The sequence below is a fragment of the Aotus nancymaae genome, unplaced genomic scaffold (assembly GCF_030222135.1).
Source record: "Aotus nancymaae isolate 86718 unplaced genomic scaffold, 86718_ANA_hifiasm-v0.15.2.pri h1tg000059l, whole genome shotgun sequence".
In the NCBI taxonomy this organism is placed as follows: Eukaryota; Metazoa; Chordata; class Mammalia; order Primates; family Aotidae; genus Aotus; species Aotus nancymaae.
Window position 1 is genome coordinate 37,732,672 of NW_026988473.1, and position 24,267 is coordinate 37,756,938.

A 24,267-nucleotide genomic window follows, 5' to 3' on the forward strand; every position below is an offset into this window, starting at 1 on the left:
CCGGCCCATGTGTCAGTTCTAAGACATAAAGTCAGAACTGTACAGTTCTGTCTGTACATGACTGTACAGCTTCATACAGAACTGTAACTCACTGTTATGACAAAGCAAGTTAAAGTATTAGTATAACGACCACTAACATCTGTATTTGTCATATAGTAGGTGCTTGAAAGAAAATCCTTTGTATGAAATAATACTGCATTTACATTTTTTCTCTTTGTAAAAAAAGTGAAGTCAGTCTGTCAATATAAAAGGAGATTATTTCTCACAGAAATTTCTTAGTTCTTGCTATCTGAAAAATATCTTCTTTAGGATACTAATCCAACCCTCAGTGTTCCTGTGATTGTATAAGAATCAGAAGAGCAATTTGTATTTATTTCTGTGATATTAAATATGTAATACAGTTTTCAAAGACTACTTAAACAAATACCTAGGATAAGATAAAAATCAATGTATTTTAAAATGTCTTCAGTAAAAATAAGCATATCTTAATAAGGTTAATTTTTTTCCTTATAAATAGTTCTGTATGCTATTTGGATAAATTTCTAATCTTCCATTCTATATCATCTATTTTCATTTTTGTTCTCAAAATAGCAACTTACTGTAGAAAACTGTATGACAGTCAAAACTAGAGAATACATAAAGGAAGAGATCTGTTATCTCTATGAACTTGAATACAATTATTTGCTATTATACACAATGACAGTTTTCGTATACTCTCCCTGTTATCATCCCAGCTTTCCCATGATTTGAGATTTTAAGAATTGTAAGTACTGCAAGAGGAGCTCTCTTCATTGCTAAAACTTAGCTTAAAATCAATTTTTGTTCTAAAAATATACTGCATTATGCTTTTTTCTAGTAAGTATAAGCTAAATGGCTAACTAAACTGAAGACTGCAAAATAGGAGCCTTCAAATGAGTCCCTTTATTCCCAAGTAAACTCACACACAAATAGTATAAACCTAGAGGAAAATAGAGAGTAACAGGAAGCTATAACTTGATATACAAACTTTAAGTCTTCAGTACTACTGATCCTAACATCAAGATACTTTGAAAATACAATTCCAGTGGGCAGAGCAAGATGGCCAAATAGGAACAGCTCTGGAGTGCAGTTCCCAGTGAGAGCTGCACAGAGGGTGAGTTATCCCTGCATCTCCAAACCAGGTGCATCTCAGTGGGACTAGTGGTACAGTGGGTATAGTCCAGGAAGGGCACACCAAGGCAGGGTGAGGTGCTGCCTCACCTGGGAAGTGCAATCCACAGAAGACCCCCCTCCCTACCCAACAGAGGCCATCGGGGGTTTTTTCCATCCACTCTAGCACCTCTCAGATACTGCACCTCTCCCACAGTTTTTACCATCCACATACCAGGAGATTCCCAGGCCAAAAAGCACCACAAGTTTCCAGCACAGCTGTTTCAGCTGGCACTATGGGTTTCCACACAAAAATTCACACAACTCTGGGCGGCTGTTTCAACTGACACTTGAAATGCTTGGGAGACAGAGCCGCCCATTCAACTGAAAAAGAGGGGGCCGAAGGCAGGGAGCTAGGTGATCTGGCTTGGCAGATCCCACCCCCACAAAGACCAGCAATCTGAAACACTCAAGAGTTTTGCAGCAAGCACAGTTGGACCTGAATGGTCAAACTCTGTGTGGGGAAGGGTGTTCTCCACACCACCATTACCAAGACAGTCCACCACTACTGAGGTAGTTCTAATTGTACCTCTATAAACAAAACCACAAGGAAGTTTACACAGCAGGTGGGCAGAGCCCATGGCAGCTCAGCAATGCCTCTGCTGGCACACTGTGACTAGACTACCTCCTTGCTGGGCAGGGCATCTCTGAAAAAAGGCAGCAGCACATCAGGAACTTATAAATAAAGCCCCACCTTCCCAAGACAGAGCACCTGGGAAAAGAGGCAGTTATTAGTTCTGCTGCAGCAGACTTAAATGTACCTGCCCTGCAGCTCTGAATGAAACGGAGCTCCCAGCACAGCACCTGAGCTCTGATAAGGGACAGACTGTCTCCTCAAGCAGCACTCTGACCCCTGTATATCCAAAGAGGCACCTCATAAAGGAGAGCTCTGGCTGACATCTGGTGGGTACCCTTCTGGGATGAAGATAATAGAACAAGTTCTAACTGGCAGCAACCCTTACTGTTCTGTAGCCCCCATGGGTGATTCCCAGGCAAGCAAGGTCTGGAGTAGACCTACAGCAGTCCTGAAGCAAAGGGGCCTGTCTGTTAGAAGGAAAACTACAAAACAGAAAAAAATAGCTTCAACATCAACAAAAAGGATGTCCAATCAGAGACCCCATCTGAAAGTCACCATCTACAAAGACCACAGGTAGATAAATCCACAAAGATGGGAAGAAGCCAGCACAAAAAGGATGAAAACACCATAAACCAGAATGCCTCTACTCCCCCAAGGGATCACAACTCCTCACCAGCAAGGAAACAAAGCTGGATGGAGAATGAGTCTAATGAATTGACAGAAGCAGGCATCAGAAGGTGGGTAATAACAAACTTCTCTGAGCTAAAAGCACATGTTCTAACCCAATGCAAAGAAACTAAGAAACTGGAAAAAAGGTTAGATGAAATGCTAACTAGAATAACCAGCTTAGAGAAGAACATAAACCACTTGATGGAGCTGAAAAACACAGCATGAGAACTTCATAAAGCATACACAAGTTTCAACAGCTGAATCAACCAAGCAGAAGAAAGAATATCAGAGACTGAAGATCGACTCAATAAAATAAAATGAGAAGGCAAAATTAGAGAAGAAAGAGTGAAAAGAAATGAACAAAGCCTCCAAGAAATATGGGATTATGTGAAAAGACCTAATCTGTTTGATAGATATACCAGAATGTGACAGGGAGAATGCATCCAAGCTGGAAAACACCCTTCAGGATATTATCCAGGAGAACTTCCCCAACCTAGCAAGCCAGGCCACCATTCAAGCCCAGGAAATACAGAGAACACTGCAAAGATATTCCTCAAGAAGAGCAACCCCAAGGCACATAATCGTCAGATTCACCAGGGTTGAAATGAAGGAAAAAATGCTAAGGGCAGCCAGAGAGAAAGGTCGGGTTACCCACAAAGGGGAGCCCATCAGACTCACAGCAGATCTCTTGGCAGAAACCCTACAAGCCAGAGGAGAGTGGGGGACGATATTCAACATCATTAAAGAAAAGAACTTTCAATCTAGAATTTCATATCCAGCCAAACTAAACTTCATATGTAAATGAGAAATAAAATCCTTTACGACTTTAACATTCCACTGTCAACATTAGACAGGTCAACGAGACAGAAAATTAACAAGGATATCCAGGACTTGGAACTCAGACCTGGACCAAGCAGACCTAATAGACATCTACAGAACTCTCCACCCCACCACCACAGAATATACATAGAAAGGAGACAAAAAATGCTGAGAGATTTCATCACCACCAGGCCTGCATTACAAGAACTCCTGAAAGAACCACTAAACATGGAAAGGAACAACCAGTACCAGCCACTCCAAAAATGTACCAAATGGTAAAGACCATCGACACAATGAAGAAACTGTGTCAACTAATGGGCAAAACAACCAGCGAGCATCAAAATGGCAGGATCAAATTCACACATAACAATATTAACCTTAAATGTAAATGGGCTAAATGCCCCAATCAAAAGACACAGACTGGCAAATTGGATAAAAAGTCAAGACCCATCAGTGTGCTGTATCCAGGAAACCCATCTCATGTACAAGGACACACATAGGCTCAAAATAAATGGATAGAGGAAGATTTACCAAGGAAATGGAGAGCAAAAAAAAAGCAGGAGTTGCGATCCTAGTCTCTGATAAAGTGGACTTGAAACCAACAAGGATCAAAAGAGACAAAGAATGACATTACATAATGGTAAAAGGATCAATGCAACAAGAAGAGCTAACGATCCTAAATATATACACAGTCAATACAGGAGTACCCAGACACATAAAGCAAGTTCTTAACAACCTACAAAGAGACTTAGACTCTCACACAATAATAGTGGGAGACTTTAACATTCCACTGTCAATATTAGACAGATCAACAAGACAGAAAATTAACAAGGATATCCAGGACTTGAAGTCAGACCTGGACCAAGTAGACCTAATAGACATCTACATAACTCTCCACCCCACAGCCACAGAATATACATTCTTCTCAGCACTGCATGGCACCTACTCTAAAATTGACCACATAATTGAAAGTAAATAACTCTTCAGCAAATGCAAAAGAAAGGATATCATAAAAAACAGTCTCTCAGACAAGAGAGCAATCAAATTAGAGCTCAGGATTAAGAAACTAACTTAGAACTGTGCAACTTCATGGAAACAGAACAACTCGCTCTTGAATGTCGACTGGATAAAAAATGAAATGAAGGCAGAAATAAAGATATTCTTTGAAACCAATGAGAATGAAGACACAACATACCAGAATCTCTGGGGCACATTTAAAGCAGTGTCTAGAGGGAAATTCATAGCAATAAATGCCCATGTGAGAAATGAGGAAAGATCTAAAATCAACACCCTATCATCAAAATTGAAAGATCTACAGGAACAAGATAAAAAAAAAACACTCAAAAGCTAGCAGAAGACAAGAAATAACTAAGGTCAGAGCAGAACTGAAGGAGATAGAGACACAAAAAACCCTTCAAAAAATCAATAAATCCAGGAGCTGGTTTTTTGAAAAGATCAACAAAATAGACAGACCACTAGCCAGATTAATAAAAAGAAAACAGAGAAGAATCAAATAGATGCAATAAAAAACAATAAAGGGGATATCACAACGAATTCCACAGAAATACAAACTACCATTAGAGATTACTACAAACAACTCTATGCACATAAACCAGTAAACCTGGAACAAATGGAAAAATTCCTGGACACTTACACTCTTCCTTGCAAAAAAAAAAAAACCAAAAAAAAAAAAAAAAAAAACAGGAAGAAGTTGAAACCCTGAATAGAGCAATAACAGGGGCTGAAGTTGAGGCAGCAATTAATAACATACCAACTGAAAAATGTCCAGAACCAGACGGTTTCACAGATGAATTCTACCAGAGGTACAAAGAGGAGCTGGTACCACTCCTTCTGAAACTATTCCAAACAACCCAAAAAGAAGGAATCCTTCCCAAATCATTTTATGAGACCAACATCATCCTGATACCAAAACCCGGCAGAGACTCAACAAGAAAGGAAAACTTCAGGCCAATATCCATGATGAACATAGGTGCAAAAATCTTCAATAAAGTACTGGCAAACCGATTCTAACAGCACATCAAAAAGCTTATCCATCACGATCAAGTAGGCTTCATCCTGGGGATGCAAGGCTGGTTCAACATATGCAAGTCTGTAAACGTAATCCACCACATGAACAGAACCAAAGACAAAAACCACATGATTGTCTCAATAGATGCAGAGAAAGCCTTTGGCAAAATTCAAAAGGCCTTTATGCTAAAAAAAAAAAAAAACTCTCAATAAACTAAGTATTGATGGAAGGTATCTCAAAATAATGAAGGCTATTTATGACAAACCCACAGCCAATATCACACTGAATGGGCAAGAACTGGAAGCATTCCCTTTGAAATCTGGCACTAGGCAAGGATGCCCCCTCTCACCGCTCCTATTCAATATGGTATTGGAAGTTATAGCCAGAACAGTCAGGCAAGAAAAAGAAATAAAGTGTATTCAATTAGGAAAGGAGGAAGTCAAATTGTCTCTATTTGCAGACAACATGATTGTATATTTACAAGACCCCACCATCTCAGCCAAAAATCACCTGAAACTGATAAGCAACTTCAGCAAAGTCTCAGGATACAAAATCAATGTGCTGAAATCACAAGCATTCCTATACACCAATAATAGACTAACAGAGAGCCAAATCGAGAACGAATTGCCATTCACAGTTGCTACAAACAGAATAAAATATCTAGGAATACAACTAACAAAGGATGTAAAGGACCTCTTCAGGGAGAACTACAAACCACTGCTCAATGAAATAAGAGAGGACATAAACAGATGGAAAAACATTCCATGCTCATGGTTAGGAGGAATCAATATTGTGAAAATGGCCATACTGCCCGAAGTACTTTACAGATTCAACACTATCCCCATCAAGCTACCAATTACCTTCTTCAAAGAACTGGAAAAAGCCACCTTAAACTTCATATGGAACAAAAAGAGAGCCCACATAGCCAAGACAATCCTAAGCAAAAAGAACAAAGCTGGAGGCATCACGTTACCTGATTTCAAACTATACTACAAGGCTACAGTAATCAAAACAGAATGGTACTGGTACTAAAACAGAGATATAGACCAATGGAACAGAACAGATGCCTTGGAGGCAATGCCACATATCTACAACTGTCTGATCTTTGACAAACCTGACAAAAAACAATGGGGAAAGGATTCCCTGTTTAATAAATGGTGTTGGGAAAACTGGCTAGCCATTTGCAGAAAGTAGAAAGTGGACCCCTTCCTGACACCTTACATTAAAATTAACTCAAGATGGATTAAAGACTTAAACATAAGACCTAACACCATAAAAACCCTAGAAGAAAACCTAGGCAAAATCATTCAGGACATAGGCATAGGCAAAGATTTCATGACTAAAACACCAAAAGCAATGGCAACAAAAGCCAAAAGAGACAAATGCGATCTAATTAAACTACACAGCTTCTGCACAGCAAAAGAAACAATCATTAGAGTAATCGGCAACCAATAGAATGGGAAAAAATTTTTGCAATCTACCTATCTGACAAAGGGCCGATATCCAGGATTTACAAAGAACTAAATCAGATTTACAAGAAAAAAAACAAACAAACCCATTCAAAAATGGGCGAAGGACATGAACAGACACTTTTTAAAAGAAGACATATATGAAGCCAACAAACATATGAAAAAATGCTCATCATCACTGGTCATTAGAGAAATGCAAGTCAAAACCACATTGAGATACCATCTCACGCCAGTTAGAATTGGGATCATCAAAAAATCTGGAGACAACAGATGCTAGAGAAGATGTGGAGAAATAGGAACACTTTTACACTGTTGGTGGGAGTGTAAATTAGTTCAACCATTGTGGAAGACACTGTGGCAATTCCTCAAGGACCTAGAAATAGAAATTCCATTTGACCCAGCAATCCCATTGCTGGGTATATATCCAAAGGATTATAAATCGTTCTATTATAAAGACACATGCACATGTACGTTCATTGTGGCACTGTTTACAATAGCAAAGACCTGGAACCAACCCAAATGCCCATCAATGATAGACCAGACATGGAAAATGTGGCACATATACACCATGGAATACTATGCAGCCATAAAAAACAGTGAGTTTGAGTCCTTTGTAAGGACATGGATGATTCTGGAAACCATCATTCTCAGCAAACTGACACAAGAACAGAAAATCAAAAACCACACGTTCTCACTCATAGGTGGGTGTTGAACAATGAGAACACAGGGAGAAGAACATCACACACTGGGGTCTGTTGTGGGGAGCCTAGGGGAGGGACGGAGCAGGTGGGGACGTTGGCAAGGGGTAACATGGGGAGAAATGCCAGATATAGGTGACAGGGGGATGGAGGCAGCAAACCACCTTGCCATGTAAGTAACTATGCAACAACCCTACATGATCTGCACATGTACCCCAGAACCCAAAGTACAATTAAAAAAAAAAAGAAAATAGAATTCCTAAAAATGCATGCTAATAAAGATGCATCCAATATTGATCCTTTAGCCACACCTTATCTAGATTAAAAGTTAAGTACTCAACAATTATAAAGTGTGACTGTTAATCATTCATTTTACCTTTGCTTTGATGATTGTCTAAAAATTAGTTTTAGGTCCTAAAATTCAGGATTATTTTTCTCAGTAAGGAGTTAACTGTCACTCCAGCTAAATAATCAAGCAGTATTTCCTCTTTAGATTTATGTCATTTCCAGGAGCAAATATCTAATTATCATCACTTTTGAGAGATTTTTTTCAGATACAAATTAGGCAAGAAGAAATTTTTCTATAGCTCTGAAGTTCACACTTCATGGGAATGGAAGCATTTGTTTTGTGATGAAAGTTAATTACCATTAGCAAAAAAAAAAAAAAAGTATTTTTGTGCTGCTAGTTTTATGTGTGAGGATCTGCCTTTTAGTATAAAGCAGGATGAAAGGATTCTGTAACCTTGACTTTCAAAAATCAGAACATACATGAGAAACCAGGAAGAGCAGGCTCCAACATGTTTCTCTAGGCTGATTGCATGCAGGGGAAGGTGAGTCTGGACAGAGACTAGAGGGCATGAGAAAATCTTTTATATTAGCCTTCGGATTCTTGTGTGTGTGTTTGATGAGCTGATAGTACAACTGGGTCCTTTCTAGAAAGAAACTGTGCTTTCAGTCTTTCCCAAAAATTTTTGTTTACTTTGATACAGGACTGACAGAAAGTGAAAACATTCCAACTATGAGAAAAATAAACTATTTGGGGTGCAAATATCACAAAGGTTTGTTGTCAGTTTGACTCTTTAAACTTTCAGAGATGTAGCTAAAATAGCTAAGTTTCTGCTTGTAATAATTTATTAATATACTATACATCTATATTTAAACCCATTTTGTTAATAATATTTATAAATATCCTACATAACTTTAGAATTATTACTTATTTTCATCCCCACCCATTTCTTTAAACAGTTCTATTCAACTTCTTCATATGTGTGTTTGACATTACTGTTGTAATTGCCAATGGAGCCTGGGCACGGTGGCTCACGCCTATAATCCCAGCACTTTGGGACGTTGAGGCAGGTGGACCACTTGAGGCCAGGAGTTCAAGATCAGTCTGGCCAAAATAGTGAAACCCCACCTCTACTAAGAATACAAAAATTAGCCAGGCCTGGTGGCACACACCTGTAATCCCAGCTACTAGGGTGGCTGAGCACAAGAATCCTTTGAACCTAGGAGGCAGAGGTTGCAGTGAGCCAAGATGGTGCCACATACTCCAGCCTGGGCCACAGAGGGAGACTCTGTCTGAAATAATAATAATAGTTGTCACTACAACAACCTTCTGCATCATATATTGATTTCAAAACCTTATCCTTTCACTTTCATCTCAGTGCCTTCAGATGCAGCACATTTTAAGTTCTAGATTGATGCTGTTACATGTTACAGGGAATCTATCCAAAGCCTAGATGCTCTTTCACATTATACTAGAATAGTTATTCATTTTTATTTGTCCTTTAGGTGTGTATTTAGGATCTCCAAAGTGTAGCCATTTATTTATTCTATTCACTTTGAAAGTTATCTTTATGGCGGGGTGTGGTAGCTCACGCCTATAATTCCAGCACTTTGGGAAGCCGAGGTGGGTGGATCAGAAGGTCAAGAGATCGAGACCATCCTGGCCAACATGGTGAAAACTGATCTCTACTAAAAATACAAAAATTAGCTGAGCATGGTGGCACACACCTGTTGTCTCAGCTACTCAGGAGGCTGAGACAGGAGAATCACTTGAACCCAGGAGGCAGAAGTTGCAGTGAGCTGATATCGAGCCATTGCTCTCCATCCTGGGTGACAGAGCAAGACTCTGTCTCAAAAACAAAAAAGTAATCTTTAAAAGATTTGCTTATAATACCTTCAGAACTCTAAAAGGTGAAGTTTTACCCCAAGAAATAATGAGTAACTTGTTCTTGACTTTTTAAACTGATTCAGCTAGGGGACACAAATAAATATTAAAAGCTAGCATTCATTACTTCCATTTCCAACTAATGTGTTTTCCTAAAAGGAACTTTATTTTTCAAAATAAAATAATTGAGGAAGAGCCCTGAAACAGAGACTTCATAAGGGGTCTGACGTGAAGCAACTCTCCTCTGTGAAATAGCTTAGAGGAATAACTTGACCTTATCTTGGGTCAGGCATGATACGTATGAAGTCAGCAAAGGTAAGGAAGCTAAAAATGTAGATCAAGTTCAAAATAACTAAGAAGACCATTTAAATGGGTGGGCATAATAGTTCCTTAAACTCAAGAAATTGGAGAGATGGGTAGAGGAAGGAAAGAAGAGAGGCAGTGAGAAAAACAGCAATCACCACGGGTTTGGGATCTCTGAAGCTGATTTATTTCCTTTTCTAGTATTAACTCTTAGCTCTGTTTTTAACCATTTAAACTTACCTTCTTCAACTGCTAGATTCCACCCATCAGTCTCTCCTAACTGCAGGCTAATGCAAAGATGGCCCTTACATGGTCCCTCCTGGCCTATAAAACCATTTCTTGTGAACTCTCTCATCCCTCCTCTGAAACATTCATAACTCATGTATTAATATAAAGTTAATTTGAGAAAAGGGCAATGCCCACTTCTAATTTCCTGAACCTTGCAGACTCTCTCTAGTCCAGGCCCCTCATTGCCTCTACTGAACATGCTTGTTCTGCCTTACCCTTTTTGGCAGCAGACTTATGACTTATGGCCTTAGTTTCTATTCATCTTCCAAGATTCATGATTTATGAGGCACCATCACCAGCCAGCAGCTCACCTCTGCCAGCTTGTGCCTATACCCAGCCTCCACTAATCTGCTAGTCCAGAAGGAATTCAGAGACCAGAAATGGTGAAATATGACAGTCATACCAGAAGGGGTATGTGATTAAAAGTGCATAAAGAAATTGTCAAAGACAAATTCTTATATGTAATAATTGCAAAGGAGGCCATTTGTTACTTCCTTTTTTTTTGAGGCAGAGGGTCTCTCTGTTACCCAGGCTGGAGTGCAGTGGCATGATCACAGCTCACTGCAACTTCAACCTTCCTGGTTGAGGTTGGGAGGATCGTCTTCCATGTAGTGGACTACAGGCCCACAACACCATGCCTGGCTAATTTTTTGTAGAGATGGGAGGGTCTTGCTTTGTTGTCCAGGCTGATCTCGAAATTCTAGACTCAAGTGATCCAGTTCAAGATTAGCCTGGACAACAATTGTTACTTTTAACATTTGAACTGCAGCTCCTGGTTAATTGCTTTCCTTGCAATGGCCCAATGACCTAGTGACACATTAAGCGTGGCCCTAATGTGGTGCCAAAGCTATTAGAAGCTATGGCTCCAGGCAGTAGAAAGAACAAGCAGGTCCTTATGGGGCAAAAGAAAAGAAGGTGAAATTAGCCCCTATCATGGAACAGATAAATCATAGCCCTAAAGACGGAAAATGTGATGCCCTTTCTGCAATATAATTCAAAACTAAAATGCAATACTAAATCTGATATGCTGATAATGACTAACAAATGTGTGTCCACATCCTATCCCTCATCCCTGGAACCTATGAATGTTACCTTATTTGGAAAATAGGTATTTGCAGATGTGATTAGGGTTTTGAAATAAGGAGACTATCCTGGATTATCTGGGTGGACCCTAAATGCTATCACCACTGTCTCTATAAGAAGGAGGCAAAGAGGGAAATTTTAGATACACACAGAGGAAAGGGACATGTGAAGAATAGAAACAGAAACTGGAGTGACATGGCCTCAAGCCAAGGCAGCCACCGGAAACCAGACCAAATAATCATTTCTACCTTAGAGCCTGTAGGAAGCAAGGCCATGCTGGAATATTAATTTCACACTTTCAGCCTCCAGAACTGTGAGAGAATTCATTTCTGTTGTTTTTAGTAACCAAGTGTGGTGACTTTAGGCTAGAGTGGCAATAGGAAATGAAGACGCTAACCCATAACACAAATTTAGGGAAGTCCAACAAAAATGCTGCCCTTCCACCCTGGTGTGACTCCTTCATTGGTTTTAGTTTATTTGTCTTTTTTTTTTTTTAGACAGTCTTGCTCTGTCATCCAAACTAGAGTGCAGTGGCATGATCTCTGCTCACTGCAACCTCCGCCTCCTAGGTTCAAGTGACTCTCCTGCCTCAGCCTCCTGAGTAGCTGGGACTTCAGGTGTGCATCGCTAATGCCTGGCTAATTTTTTTTTTTTAAGTAGAAACAGGGTTTCACCATATTGGGCAGGCTGGTCTTGAACTCCTGAGCTCAAGTGATCTGCCCGCCTCAGCCTCCCAAAGTGCCGGGATTAGAGGTGTGAGTCACTGTACCTAGCCTCCTTCATTGATTTCTTTGTTTAATATTAAGTCTGTAGAATTTCACCTAAATTGTTTTTAGAGGTAGGGAGAAATTACTGAACAATCTTCAATATGGACTACTGGCCTAAAATGTGTCTATATTTTAGCAATACATTTGAAAAAGTCTTTCATGATACAGATTCAGATAAAATTGATATAGTAAGAACTAGTTGATTGCAAATTTGAGTGAAAAAGAACTGAGTAAACAATTCCATTAAAAGGTACTGGTAAATCAATAATGATCAATATGAAAGAAAGCTTTCTGGGCTGTGCTACAGATCATGCTTCTCAGCACTGTTCTATGCAAGGTTTGCATCACAAATTTGGGTGACAACATGACATACTGAACTAGTCTACTGATATGGAGGCATTATGTTGTAGAAATGAATGAAAATGACTTTCGATACATAGAGTGATAAGTTAAATATAAAAAGATGCAATTTAATATAGACAAATTAAAAATCCTGTAACCAAGATTTCACAAGTTAACTGTACAGGCATGGAAAAGGAAATATCCACCATATATTCCTTACATGGCAACGATAGTAAAACAGGACATTAAATGTTACCATGTGCCAGATGATAAAGAAATGATATAGATAGGTAGATAGATGATTGATAGACAGACAGATAGATAGATAGATAGATAGATAGATAGACAGACAGATAGATTTCTTGCAAAGTTTCTGGGGTAGATTTAAGACCACCTACATAATTTGCAGGTTCTACCACCAAATAAAAATGCAGAGCCACTTGTTCAAAAATTAATAATTTTAACAAAAGGCTGCAGAAAAACCATATTAACTCTTCTTTGTACAAAGCCTGTGCGACGGCACAGGCCATATACCATGAAGCCAGCCCCATACTGATACTATTTTGCATGGTACCCATTCATATAGCAATCATAAGCAATCATATCTGCCTTGTTCAGTACTAAAACTCAAGCACAAAACATAGAGCTTGGAATAAAAGGATGCTCAGTAGATATTACAGAATGAAAGGATGGCCAAAAAGAAAGAGTCATGGATCTCTCAACATCCTATCTACTAAGAAGACAAATAACATTTTGTTTGGAAGGGTAATAGACTTTAATTATAAGAAAAATTTCCAGTGTTAAGAGAATCATAGGGCCATAAAAAACTTTACCCCCCACCCCTTCAAAAACACTACAGATCTGAATTACAATTCTCTCGTTTACTTTAAAAAATAGCTTCAGATTGTAGGATAAACAGTTATGTTGAAATCAAACTAAATAAGTGAAAGTCTATTAATATTCCCAAATGTATTCCATGGTCCACTGGAAACCCAGAAAACAAACTAATAAAACAGAAAATCAGCGAATGGTACAAGATAGATCAGTGTTGATATTCCATTTGTATTTCTGCTCAAGTTGTTTCATTTATGTGGAAAGCCTTACAAATTACTTTTTAAGAACTTACACTGTATTGGTATAAACTTACAAATGTAAAATCTAATTATAGAAGCATCAGACAAACATGACAAACTATCTCCTTAAAATGTAAATAAAATATTTGATGTTTCTATAAATTTGGTTGCCAAATAACCAAGTTTTAAAACACTGGGGGTAAAAGAAAAGAAAAACGAAGAGACATACACTTCAAATTATTTTATCTAAAAAATGAAAAAACAATATTTAATATTAAGTTAGTATTTAAACTAACAAAAATTGTGTGGTGACTTGGGTAATTCTTATTTTACAGGATATAGATATAGCATTTATTAGTGTAATGATACTTTAACTAATTTCATCAGTATACATGTATCAAGTACCCAGAGAAAAATAACAAAAACAGCAGCTGAAATACAGCATATCTTAACAAGCTAATCTTACTTTAATTATGAAATAGCACTAAACATGTAAAATAAAAATTAGCAAATATTGCTTAGACAGAAAATGAGAAAAATAATTAGATGTGAGAAAATATGATTTAAATATTAACATCCCAAATTCTTGGTGTAGTTTATGACATAACAAGGCAATACTTAAAGTAATATAAAATTATATTTAATTTTCAGACATAACTGATGCAGAATTTTTCTCAGCCCCTTTGCCTGACTCGCAGAAGTGGCACCCTTGCCTACTCGTTCTGCCATGCTCAACCCCTTGTAAAGGGAGCACATGAGCAAGTGAGAGAGGGATCTGGCTAGCTGCTCCAGGCACCAACATAGAAGTAAGCTCCGTGAGAGGCCAGACCAAGCATGTTGCCAAGAGGGGAATGCAGCAGCACCCAGCTGAGGGTGTCTGTGACCCTGAAGTTCCAGAGAGGGTGGTACGGTGCTCCTTTAGTTCTGCTGTCCATGGATAGTTGCGTGTTAGCAACTCAGTTGGCCCCTTGCCTTGTTGCATAGGGTGGCTGCCCTCTGCTAATGAGGGCAAAGGGCCAGTGTGATAGCCTCCCTTGGTTCCCACACTCAGTGGGTTCTGGACTCTTGCCTGGTGTCCAAGAAGAATGAGGTCACATGGATGGTTGAAGGATGGTGAAGGTGGAGAATTTTATTGACAAATGAAAACAGCTCTCAGCAGCAAGGGGAACTAGAGAGGGAATAAGAAGGGCAGGTCATCTTCTCCGAAGTCAGTTTGTCTCCCCCTAACTCATGCTCTCTCTTTTCCCTAAAGTCAGGCCATCTTTTCCCTGAAGTCAGGCTGTCTCTTCCTCTACTGACTGAATCTGGGGTCTTCATAGGCATGGGATGGGAAGTGCCTGCTAATTGGTTTGTGAGTATGTAAAAAAGTTAAAGCAAAGACACCACACAAAGGTGGGCATGACAGCATAGAAAACCAATTAGGAAAGGCTAGGTATATGTAAAAATAGGTGAAGGGTAGGTATCAATCAGAGGAAAGCACTCCAAACATAAAGACAAGTTCTCAATCTGGTCCAAGGACTTAACTTGTAGCTTGGCTTTCGGGCTTTAGACTCTTTGGCTTGGAGGTGGGGCTTTACTGGGTACCCACCACTATCTGCCTAGACATTTGGCTGCCTCCTGTCACTATCATAACTACTATCTTTAACAAAGAATCCTTCACATATAAGTTAGAGATTATACAAAGCATACTGCCAGGGAGTCCCACAAGCAAGTAAATTGGGAAACACTGTGCAATATATACGCTTCTGAAAATTAATAACCACTTTAACATACTATAGGTTCTACACAAAAATATTTGTGTGTGAGAAGTTCTACACAAAAACATTTGTTTAACTTTGTTTGACCTAAAACTTCCAAAAATTATTTAAACTCCATACCTGATTAAGGTAGGGAAATAGGTGGCTTGTTTGCCTGTTTTTTTTTTTTTTTTTTACATCAAATTATAAGCCTTTTGAGAGGGTAGTTTTTCCGGAGTTTACTTGGAATCACAACTCTATATCAAACATGTACAAACAAGAATACTGTCTATGTTTGCATTTAATATTCACAACTTTTCACAATTCATTTTACAGTTTAACTGTACTCACTTTTTGAAAATGTAATGTTTATGAACATTATGTATGGAATCAGGGAGTTAATACTCTTTCCCCTTACAGTTTTTTCTCTGTGTATTAGTCAGAGTTGTCCACAGAACTAGAACCAATAGGATACATCCTACTAAAACATATATATGTATCCTATTTTATATACAAAGGAATTTATTACTTAAGGGATTTATTTATGTCTATAACCAGAGGCAGTGGTAAGTCCAAAAACAGCCCATGCTCCAGTTTGAATCTAAAAGCTGGCAGGCTGCTTTACAATCAGGGAGAGCTGATGTCCCAGTTCAAAAGTCATTAAGCAGGAGAATTCTCTCTTAATTGGAAAAGGGTCATCCTTTCTTTCTATTCAGGACTTCAGCTGATTGGATAAAACTTCCCCATTATATGGAGGACAATCTGCTTTAACCTACTGATTTCAGTATTAATCTCATTTGAAAACATCCTCACAGCCACATTCTAAATAATGTTTGACCAACTATCTGGGCACTTTGGCCAGATAGTTGATTCATAAACTTAACTATCACACTTGGCCTGATCATAATTTTGAGATTTCTGTCCTGTGTGGGACACTGGCTGACTATGGTATAATAAAGGTTATCAACAGATGGTAAGGAAAATGAAAACCAGTCTAATAATGTCTTAGTCCATTTTGCAATACTAGAGAGGAATATCTGAGGCTGAGTAATATATAAAGAAAAAAAGGTTTATTTAGGTCATAGTTCTACAGGATATTCAAGAAGCATTGTGCCGGCGTCTGCTTCTGGAGAGGGCCTCAGCTTACCATCATGGCAGAAAACAAAAGGGGAGAAGATGTATCACATGGCAGAAGAGGAATCAAGTGATAGGGAGGAGGCACCAGGCTTTTTTTAAAAATCAGATCTTACGGTACCTAACTGAATGAGAACTTACTCATTGCCATAAGGAGGGCACCAAACCATGCCTGAGGAATTAACTCCCATGTTTCAAAAACCCCTTACTGGGCCCAACCTCCAACACTGAGGATCACATTTCAACATTAGATCTGCAGAGGACAAATATTCAAACTATACCACGGAAGTATCATTGAAGGAATGCTTGTGGTTTAGCATGACATGGTTGGTGCCATTTACTAAGCTGTTGTCCTTCAAATGTAAGTTCACTCTTTCATATTCTACTTTGTGAAGGCAGGATTAGAACTGTTCATGTTTTATTTCTTTTTAGAAATAAAGAGCTGCAAATTTAGCCAGCTGGAGTTCTTGTAGGTGTAGCCAATATTGAGGACTGGAAGGAGACTGGAAGGCTGGTGGAGGAGATAGGATCTTGTTTGTTTGTTTGTTTGTTATTGCTCGCAGTGTCATCTTAGCAAGGACAATCGACTTTGCAGTAGCAAATGTTTCTAACAGCAGTTGTTTCCAGTTTCCAAGATCTTTCCACATTCCCAGAACTGGTTTTATCATTCTTCCCTATTCATACCAACACCTGCCAGATAACTGCCCCCTTCTAAGAAATCTCCAATCCCCAGCTCTGAAGGACCATTCCTGCCCCACTCTGCCACTACCCTCTGTCCAACTTCTTGTAATTCTAGCTCAGATTGGCAGTGTTCCTCTGTTCAGAGGTCTGACTCCTAGCTTATGGGACTGCTCTTCCAAACTTCTAGATTCTGACAATACCAGCCTCTTCCCCAGCCCTGTCATCATGTAGAAAATAATGAGTTTGTTTAGTGAGGACTTTGAGAATATAACTAGGACTAATAGAGTAACATATTTCAAATCAATGTAGGTGAGAAGGTTTCAATAATTGGAGGTGTCAAAACATTGAATGGGTTGGATTGAATTTTCGATCAATGATTTAATCAAAACAAGCAGAATTGCCACTAAATGAAGATATTGTCAAGGGGAAGGCAGTGTCTTCAGTTAATGGCAACCCCCTCGACAATATCATTTAGTGGCAATTAAGTGGGAGATTGGGCTGAATGATATCTAAGGTTCTTTTCATTTGAGGGATATTACAATGCAACCCACAGTAAAATATAACTACCATGATCAATAACCACTACCTAACAAGTACTGGATTCAATTCCTTATTTATATTATTTATAATGATTATAACAACACTATATTGTTGGATATTATCATTCTCATTTTAAAGATATAGGAAAAGTAATTGAGGATAATGCATAATAATAAATTGGCCTCAAAAGGTTAAATTAAATACTAGCAACTTATATACCTTAAATGATTATCAAAAATTACTGGGTGATATTAATTGGCTTCACCCTATCTTGGCCATGACTACTGATGTTGCAAAACCTGATTTCTATCTTAAAAGGCAATGCTGCCCTGGATTCTCCCAGGTATTTTACCCCTGCTGCAAAAAAAGGAAATCGAGGAAATAGCAAGTTATTTCTCAGAGGCAATTATATCACATAGACCCAAAATATTCAGTCCCAAACAGGATTAATAGGACAGACTGCCCCAGGGCTACACTTCCTAGAATGAGTTTTTTGCTCACATACCAGGATTAAAACACTATCTTCCTATATCCAGCCAGTTAGTAAAGTCATATATACGTGCTGCAGATGATGTAATCTGTTGCTAGGTTATGACTCTGATGTCATAAGAATTCCTTTGAGTTAAAAGCAGTTTGAAGCAATATTGCCCCTATCTCTAGATATTCAGATAGCACTCTCTGATTACGCAGGCCACACAGAGCATGCCCGTCCTGCTGACAAACTACTTCAGTTCTTATCTCATATTCCTATAGCAAATTGTTTGGACCACACCATACATTACTATTCACCATACTATCACTGAATAGTAATGTATGGTGTGGTCCAAACAATTTGCTAAGATGGGAAAGAGGATATGCTTATGTTCACACCCCCTCAGGTCTTCTTTGGAGTCCAGCACATCATAAACTATACCATGGTGTGGCTAGGACCCAAACTGGTACCAGAAATGAAAGAAATGACCCTGTAGGACCTGCAGCCCCAGAAGATGCAGGTTCCTTGCATGATACAAGCCCTGGACATTTCCTGGGAAATGCTGAAGAAGACAACTCAGAAGGCTGAGAAAATCCTGCTCTGGATGCAGACACCATTCACTCTAGATAATTTGTTCCTTTTTTATTCTCCCACTTTGCCTGCTACCTATACCTGCTACACTCTATTGAGCTCATCTTCTAAATCTGCCTTTTTTCCAGGCTGTTACCTGGGCAGACACCCCCTTCCCAGTCTCTAATAATGTAACTGGTAAAGGAAGGACTGACTTACCCCCAGTGGGGTCCCTCATTAGTTGCACACAGTGGACTGAGGTGCCAAGTAACACTCAAGAATGTTACTGATTATCATCATGTTTTTCTTATGTTATTTACTAATTCTAGGATGCAAAGCCAGAAGATAATTTGTAACTGTTGTGCCTGGCAAACCTGTTGCTGCACACATCGGTACTCTTCAATCAACAAAACCTGATGCAAAAAAACAGAAAACAGGGAGATGTATGAGATCAGTCAGGGTGGCGGGAAAAATTATAAGAAAAATGCAAACCCTCTTGGAAGGCCAGAAGATTTTGCAAAAGCTTTGGGGAAGGATTATGGCTGAAGACAGCGTAATCCACTTACCTTGAGCTAATAGCAAAGAGCAGATAACAAGGGAGTGCAAAGGAATTTATCTAGATAGGTTTATTTACCTATTTCCCCGGAAACCAACCTTTGACCATCTGCGTGCAGGACTGCCCCCTACTTGAGGGTTCAACAATATTAACTACCCACAAATGGTGTTTGCACTAGGCATTTGTCATTAAATCTGTACTAAATAAATGTGAGCATCTCCAGCTTATTGGGGCTGCTGCTGACTCTAGCAGGAGTCCCCTAGCTGTGCTGACAGGCAAGCCTGTGTCTGTGTACTCTATTTATCCATTGCTCAGCCAGAGTCTGTGGGATATACTCAGCAACTGCCTTTAAGGGAAATAATTTATTAATTTTGTATGCATAGGACCTGGCAAGATATGTAATAGTAGTATTCAAATAATTTTCTATGGTATAGCAAGTCAATTCCTGGTTTGTGATAATGGGGAAATTTATACAATTTTTCTATCACTAATTGCTCCCAGAGGGGAGAGTTTCGAGAAGAGCACAGTCAATGGTTTTGAACATTACACTTGGGCAAAACTGTTTACTTTTTCTAAGCCTAACTTGTTGGAGAGACTTTTCAGCGTTTCTAATGTGATACAAAAGTCATATGATAGAAAGTGTCTCTTGAATTCAGCAGAAAGATCATTTGATTTACCATTTTGAGACAAGACACCAGTGGAACAGTGGGAGTTGAAGGAGTTTTCAGTGAGCTAAGCCTTACGCTGAACATAAAGAAAAGGCAGAGGCATAGATCACTCTCATAAATATTTACTTTATATAGAGGGGATGGGCAATAGATACAGTTGGTTGTTGATCTAAAGAGTTTCCTTTATTAGTTTGGAGAAGAGGAGATTTGAACATATAGTAGTGAAATGTTTAAAGAAAAGAGGCAATATAGAGAAGTTAACAAGGAGAGGAACAATCCATAGAGCTAGATCTAAGGAGGCCCTTAGGAGGGAAATGGTATGGAAATACAAATGGAGGAATTTGTTTGAGACAACAGAAGGGATGCCAATTTTTTTTTTCCACTTCAACAGGGTTACAGGAAAAAAGATAATGTGGATATTGATAAGGTTACAGGCTTTTAGGTGGTACTGATGCAGCCCCAGTGAGGGCTTCAAAAGCAAATTGGTAGCACAGCACATAATTAGAAGCACATTGTCTAAGAGCCAACTCTGGATTTAAATTCCAGCTTCCCCTCTTACTAAGAACATAACCTCTAGCAAGCAATTTAACATCCAGTGCCTTGTTTCCCAGTGATTATAATCATGCACTTACCCTCCTCGAGTGGTCTAAAGAATTGATCAGTTAACACACATAAATTCACATAACAGTGCTGAGCACAGTAAGCACTGTATGTGTTCACCAGCATCAGTGTGTGAAGCACAGGTTGTCCCACTTCTGCTGGAAGTGTCTGAGAGATGGTGGATTCAGAGATTTTAATAGAGAGAAGACAATTTGAAGGGAATACTGCAGAGCACAGAAAAGAGCTGGTGCAACATAAAAGTGGTAAGCAGCACTGAGGACCCAGTTTAAATTGGAGGTCACAGCTAGGTGCAGTGGTTCACGCCTATAATTTCAGCACTTTGGGAAGCCGTGGTGGGCGGATCACCTGAGGTCAAGAAGTTTGAGACAGTCCTGACCAATATGGTGAAACCCTGTCTCTACTAAAAAACAACAACAACAACAACAACAACAACAACAACAAAAAAATTAGCCAGGTATCATGGCATGCACCTGTAGTCCCAGCTGCTCAAGAGGCTGAGACAGGAGAATTGCTTGAACCTGGGAGGCGGAGGTTGCAGTGAGTCAAAATCATGCCACTACACTCCAGTCTGGGTAACTGAGTAAGACTCTGTCAAAAATAAACAAATAAATAGGGGGAGGTGAATATGTATTGCAACCATCTTCAAGCTTCTCCTCACTTTATTTGGTATAGATAAATGGGAAGAAGGCAGACAGTTGGGTCACCCAGCTAGAAGCTGTGAAGGAACAACAATGAAGTGGTGGAATTGAGAATCCTAACAATAGACAGACTGAAGTGACAAAACATGGAGACTAAGCTAGACACAAATGAAAGCGGCTTTATAAAGAGAGAGACTAGAGAGATGAAGGCTAGAAAAGGTGGGAAATTGGTATTATGCAATTTTCTGAGGAAGAAGGATAGGATATAGGGAATTATAGTAAATTGACATCCATAATTCAAAGATACTTTGGACAACTTGAGGCCTTGCCTTCCCTGCACTGGACTGAAATATAGCTGGGGAAAGGGCAGAGGTCATAGCAGGAAGGAGAATAAAGAGAATTGTGATGGAACTGGGTGGGTGGGGCTTGAGGGCTGTGGGTGGTGGGTCCCACAATCACTTGGTCCAGGACAGGCAGGAGGTGCCAGGCGGCACCCTTAGGCTCCACAGCATGTGCCTGTACTGCTGGGACATCGAGCCTTCCCAAGTCAACCCTGTGAGTCCGGTGGGGCCCTTAACCTCACCTCTGCCACTCTGTCCTGGGCTTTGAACTCCAGGTTGCTGTGGCTTTGGCCATGGCACTTCTAGCTGTTGCAAATGTGGTTTGGTGCTGGGGGTTGGGAAATTCCAGGTGAAGCAGACAGACTAAATCCTGACTGCTGGACCTACCTGAAACAAGAAAAAGCCCCACCTGCTGTTTGCTAGGGGTCAGGTACCTCATCTGTACATTGACTGCCCCACTGATCTGCCCTAGGAGGTGGAGTGGAAATTACAGAAGTAGGGAGCAGGATAAGTTCTCAATTGCCAGATGTGGAACAGATTGCTCTTGGGTCTTCTGGTTAAAAGATTGGATCAAAATTGGGGAAGGAGGATATATTTAAGGTATGATCAAGAAATAGAGGATGGGGTGAGAATCTCAAAAACTAACAGCCAGGCTTCCTGTGCTTCAGAAAACCATCCGATCTCAATCACATCACCAATTATTCCTAGGCTTTGAAACCAGCTTAAAGACTAGATTGTTCAATGGCACCACTGAAGTCCTATGCAAGTAGAAACATTCATTTTTGGATTTCTCATACATTCCTTCCCTCCCAAATAAGTCTCCATACTTTGCCTGTTATCTGCAAGGTGGTTCACAGCTGGTTCTTTTTTTTATCATAATGCTGTCTCCATCTTCCACCACCATCTTTATCTTAGATATTTTGAACCTGCCTTTTTTTGTTTTTTTAACCTGCCTCTTACTGTTGAAATGATTCATATAATATATAAATTTAAAAGTAGCATAGGCTTCTTCCTATTATAATAACTAATTTACTGTTTTTTAATGACTTTTTAATGTGTGAATCTGTTTTGATTTTGCATATTACATAGGAAGGACCAAGACATCATCATCCTTCAGAGGTCACTGAGCAGCAGGTAATGTTTAAGTAAAGAACTAGGTTCTGGTTGTTTCAGCACTGTGCTTGTAACTTGTTCCTTTATGTAGTAGTCCCTAACATAATAGATTTTGTACTGGTAGACACTTCAATATATTTCTTGGGACTCTGGGATCGCATGACTACTATTGGAATGGTCTTAACTAGGGTAAACTAAATAGCTTATATACTTAGTTTTTAATGTAACATTTGATACATATACAAAAATTATTTATAAAATATCATATGCCTCCCATTTAAGGATTAAAATATTATGGGTACTTTTGAATCCAGCTAGGGAATGCTTTTCTATTCTACCTCCTAAGATTTCTCCCAGAGGTAACCACCATATTGAATTTTAGTTACATCAATCTCTTCCTTTTTCTTAACAGTTTGTTACATATGTGCCTCTAAAAGTTCATTATTTGCTTTTGCTTGGTTTTAAACTTTATAAACATAAGATCACACAAAATTTAGTGTGATTTACTCTTCCTTCTCAATATTATTTCCTAAGATTTATCTATATTGCTGTATATAGTTCCTTTATTTTCATTGCTGCTCCATATTTTGTCATGGAACACATCACAGTTCATTAATCCTTATTCTCTTGTTTAGACATTGTATCATTTTTATATTTTTCTAAAATGAACAGTACTACTGCAAACATTCTAGTACATGTCTTCCTTCCCCATGTACAAGAATTTCACTTGATTATTTAGGCAGAAATGCAATCATAGGGAAAGCAAATTTTTCATTGTTAGAAAGTAATGCCATATGGTTTTCAAAGCAATTGTTCGAGTTTATATTCTGTTGGCAGTGAATTTTTTAAAAAGTTTGTTTTCAAAGCAATTGTACCAACTTATACTTCATTGGAAGTAGATAAAAAAGTTCTTCTTATTCATATCCTTTCTATTCTATTTCTGTATTTCATTGTCTGCAAAGCATTCGAGTTTGATCTCCTAGGTCTCTACTACTTGTAGATGTCATACAATGGTGGCATAAAAAGCTATGTGTGTCATGCAACATTTCAAGGAAGCAAATAATTGTTTTCTTATTTCTACAGAGAAAATCCCCTAGGAGTCTTTAATGAAAATTACTTTTAAAATAAAAATAAACACACTAATCCATGAATCTGGATCTGATTAAAAGTACACAGTGGTAAGATGAGAATCAAGAATAGTCTTATTTGAAAACTCTACTGATGCTCCAATGTGATTTTCTTCACCTATGAACCACACATTTGAATGAAAGGGATTTTCCCCCCTATTTCTATGTAGTTATGGAAACCGTTTGCAGTGGTGGTGGTGTTTATCTTTTTTTATTGATGCAAATCAAAAATATAATCAGCATGTTACCTTTCTATGCTACAAAAAAGTATGATTTGTTCTTTCCTTTTAATTTTTCTAAAGCTTGCAGATAAACGTATTCAGAATATGCAAAACCTAAAGAAAGAGAAGAGGAGACTGAGTAAAAGGTTTGCAAGGGCTTCTCCTATTCCAGAACCAGGACTCCTAGTAAGTATACAGGTTTAACTGAAATTAACAGATCATTAAATGCGACTTATATCCTCATTTTAATTCATGTAATATTCACTATAAATTTTGTTGTTCCCTTTCTCTTTGAGAAATTTGTCATTTCAGTCTTAAAAGTCTTCTAATCAAATTCTCATCTAATATCTTCTGCAGTCATCTCCTGGAAGTGA

The 24,267-nt window shown here is 38.8% G+C and overlaps 1 protein-coding gene and 1 long non-coding RNA gene across 2 annotated transcripts in view; one reads left to right on the plus strand and one right to left on the minus strand.

Annotated features, from left to right (window-relative positions):
* Positions 1-24,267, minus strand: part of LOC105720166 (uncharacterized) — a 458,507-nt gene that overhangs the window by 412,264 nt on the left and 21,976 nt on the right. The window lies entirely within an intron of this gene.
* Positions 1-24,267, plus strand: part of CCDC179 (coiled-coil domain containing 179) — a 77,530-nt gene that overhangs the window by 42,630 nt on the left and 10,633 nt on the right. Inside the window, exons 5-6 of the mRNA XM_064365435.1 lie at positions 22,522-22,566; positions 23,975-24,079. Coding sequence (XP_064221505.1) covers positions 22,522-22,566; positions 23,975-24,079 — 150 coding nt within the window. The remainder of the gene's footprint in view (positions 1-22,521; positions 22,567-23,974; positions 24,080-24,267) is intronic.